The 2,946-nt window shown below is 45.9% G+C and overlaps 1 protein-coding gene across 1 annotated transcript; it reads left to right on the forward strand.

Moving 5' to 3' along the window:
• The first annotated feature begins 776 nt into the window (after positions 1 to 776).
• LOC119772625 lies at positions 777 to 2,381 on the forward strand. Its single transcript, XM_038269099.1, has 3 exons — positions 777 to 986; positions 1,132 to 1,523; positions 2,348 to 2,381. Exons 1-3 carry the CDS (start codon positions 777 to 779, stop codon positions 2,379 to 2,381), a joined length of 636 nt encoding a protein of 211 aa, XP_038125027.1.
• The last annotated feature ends 565 nt before the right edge of the window (positions 2,382 to 2,946 follow it).

Genomic DNA, 2,946 nt, shown 5'->3' on the forward strand with positions numbered 1-2,946 from the left:
AAGTTCAGAGTGCACAGTTTACTGAAGATTCCAAACAAACACAATGGATGAAGGCAGAGTCAGGGGAAGAGGTAATCGCGTCAGAGGAGGGAGAAGAGCTGGCCAAGGAGGAAGAGGAGCAGGCCAGGGAGGAAGAGGAGCAGGCCAGGGAGGAAGAGGAGCAGGCCATGGTGGAAGAGGAGCAGGCCAGGGAAGAAGAGGAGCAGGCCAGGGAGGAAGAGAAGCAGGTCATGGTGGAAGAGGAGCAGGCCAGGGAGGAAGAGGAGTAGGCCAGGGAGGAAGAGGAGCAGGCCAAGGAGGAAGAGGAGCAGGCCATGGTGGAAGAGGAGCAGGCCAGGGAGGAAGAGGAGGAGGCCAAGGAGGAAGAGGAGGAGGCCAACAAGGGAGAGAAGGTCCAGGAGGGAGAGCAAGACAACCTCGTACCATCATTACGGACGAGATGCGAGCAACAGTCATTGACCATGTCATTGTCCATGGCATGACAATGGCTGAAGCAGGACTAAGAGTCCGTCCAAACCTGAGTAGGTTCACCATGGCCACCATTATCAGGGCATTCAGACAACACAACAGGTATTGTACTCTATTGCTTTCTTTGTCACAATACAATTTTACAAGCCTGTGAAAGTAGTCTATTACAGTAGTTTCAAATCAGTTGTTACTGTATTGTAAAACATGTCAATTGACGACACGTTTCTTTCTTTAGAGTTGAAAGAATGCCACATAGAGGTGGGCGGGTTGCCATATTTACAGCGGCACAAGAAACCCTCATTGTGCATATGGTTCGTGAGATCAACCTCATCAGACTCCGGGACATCAGAGACAAAGTCATTGACGATAATGTGAACTTTGAGGGCATTGATGATGTCAGCTTGGCCACAATAGACCAAGTTCTCTGGCGCCAAAAGATGCGGATGAAACAAGTCTATAGGGTTCCCTTTGAGCGAAACTCTGCACGACACAAAGACCTACGTTACGAGTATGTGCAAGTAAGTATACATCCATGTTCACAGTACAGTTAGTAAACATACTGTGTTGCTCAGTGGCCTACATTACTTCTGGACGATACAGTACGTAATATGCTACCTGATTGACTGTTGCTCTGAACACCTGTGCACTTTCACATTTTCACAGAGGATATTACAGTTGGACGCAATGGCTAGACCTCATGAGTACCTCTTCCTGGATGAGGCTGGCTTCAACCTGCACAAACGAAGGCAAAGAGGCCGTAACATCATTGGCCAAAGAGCCATCACTGAGGTTCCTGGCCAACGGGGGGGTAATATTACTCTTTGTGCGGCCATGGGTTTGGAGGGGCTTGTCCACCGGCAGGCTGTCCTTGGGTCTTACAACACCCAACGTCTCCTAACCTTCCTAGAGGAGCTAAAAGATATCCTCCTAGACCGCCAACAACACCATCCTGGGCCCGAACATTCCATTTATGTGATCATTTGGGACAATGTACGCTTCCACACAACAAACCAAATCAGTGAGTGGCTCACCACCAACAGTAACCACTTTTTACAGTTTTTTTGGATTGCTTACACACTAAAGTTAAAAGTAGTACACTATTAGCAAAACCTTACACTCAAGAAGCAAAACATCAGCCCATATTTGCACAACTATAAGCACATTGTCAACCTCACACTTGTTGCAAAACTCTACACACAGTGATTTGCAAAACACTAAACACACTTTAACATACATAACACACAAAAATCTATTATGAAATCACTTCCTTGCAATACCAAAGCACTGACTGTCAAATTACCACACCTTCCAACCAATTGATTCAACACAGTCATCAGGTGTGCAAACACTTGTTTGCTTAATTGTAGACACACCAATCAGGTGTATAAGCACTATAAAAAGCAGCAGGTGAGTTCATCGGTCTTCAAGCACAATAGAAAGAGTCAGAGAAATAGTAAGACGAGGTGGAGGACGAGGTGGAGGAGAAGGAGGAGGACAAGGACAAGGAGGAGGACGACAAGGAGGAGGAAAAGGACAAGGAGGAAGAGGAGGAAGGGGAGGAAGAGGAATCAGCAGAGGAGGAATCAACGGAAGAGGAAGAGATGGAGGCCATGCTGGAGGTAGAGGAAGAGGAAGACAAGAACGTGGTAGAGGAAGAGGAAGACAAGAACGTGCTCAAAGAGGACCGAATCTGACAAATGAGATCCGCGCAACACTGGTTGACCACGTTGTCAACCACGGCCTGACGCTGAGGGAGGCTGGACTGCGAGTACAGCCAAATCTAAGCCGATACACAGTGGCAAGTGTGATAGGAACATTTCGACTGGAAAATAGGTATTGTAAAAATATCATCATATCAAAAACATCTGCACGGTTTCAGCAACTGCTTACAGTACTATCAGCACTTCTGTTAGTACAGTTTCTTGTGAAATTACTGTACTATTGTTTACTGTTTTTTTTTCTACATGGGATTGAGGGTCAGGAACGACGAGGGGGACGGCCTCCTATGTTCACAGAACAGCAAGAGAGGGAGATAGTAAACATGGTTTTGGCCAACAATGCTATAACCCTCAATCAGCTCCAAGCTAACATTGTCAATAACCACGTCGGTTTCAACAATATCCATCAGGTCTCAACATCAACACTGGCACGCATCCTAATAAAAAACCATATTCAAATGAAGAAAATTTATTGAGTGCCTTTAGATCGCAATTCCAAAAGGGTGAAACGACTGCGGCATGATTATGCAGAGGTATGTATTCACCTAAGCATTGTGATCTTGCATACTGTCTCATAATCTTTTACTGTACAGTAATATGTATACTAGATCTACACTGAACACAATTTTGCCTGATACTGTTCTTCAGAGAGTTTTACAAATGGATGGAGAGGAGATCCAGCATGAGTTCATTTACGTAGATGAGGCTGGGTTCAACCTGACGAAAACACGAAGGAGGGGAAGAAACATCATTGGCCACA

This window comes from Cyprinodon tularosa, unplaced genomic scaffold, assembly GCF_016077235.1.
Source record: "Cyprinodon tularosa strain WSP-4 unplaced genomic scaffold, ASM1607723v1 ctg72, whole genome shotgun sequence".
In the NCBI taxonomy this organism is placed as follows: domain Eukaryota; kingdom Metazoa; phylum Chordata; class Actinopteri; order Cyprinodontiformes; family Cyprinodontidae; genus Cyprinodon; species Cyprinodon tularosa.

Coding starts and splice junctions, on each gene's coding strand:
- LOC119772625 (XM_038269099.1), top strand. CDS start 777: ATGGTTCGTGAGATCAACCTCATCAGACTCCGGGACATCAGAGACAAA. Junction 987..1,131: donor TACGTTACGAGTATGTGCAA/GTAAGTATACAT, acceptor ACATTTTCACAG/AGGATATTACAGTTGGACGC. Junction 1,524..2,347: donor AACAGTAACCACTTTTTACA/GTTTTTTTGGAT, acceptor GCACGGTTTCAG/CAACTGCTTACAGTACTATC.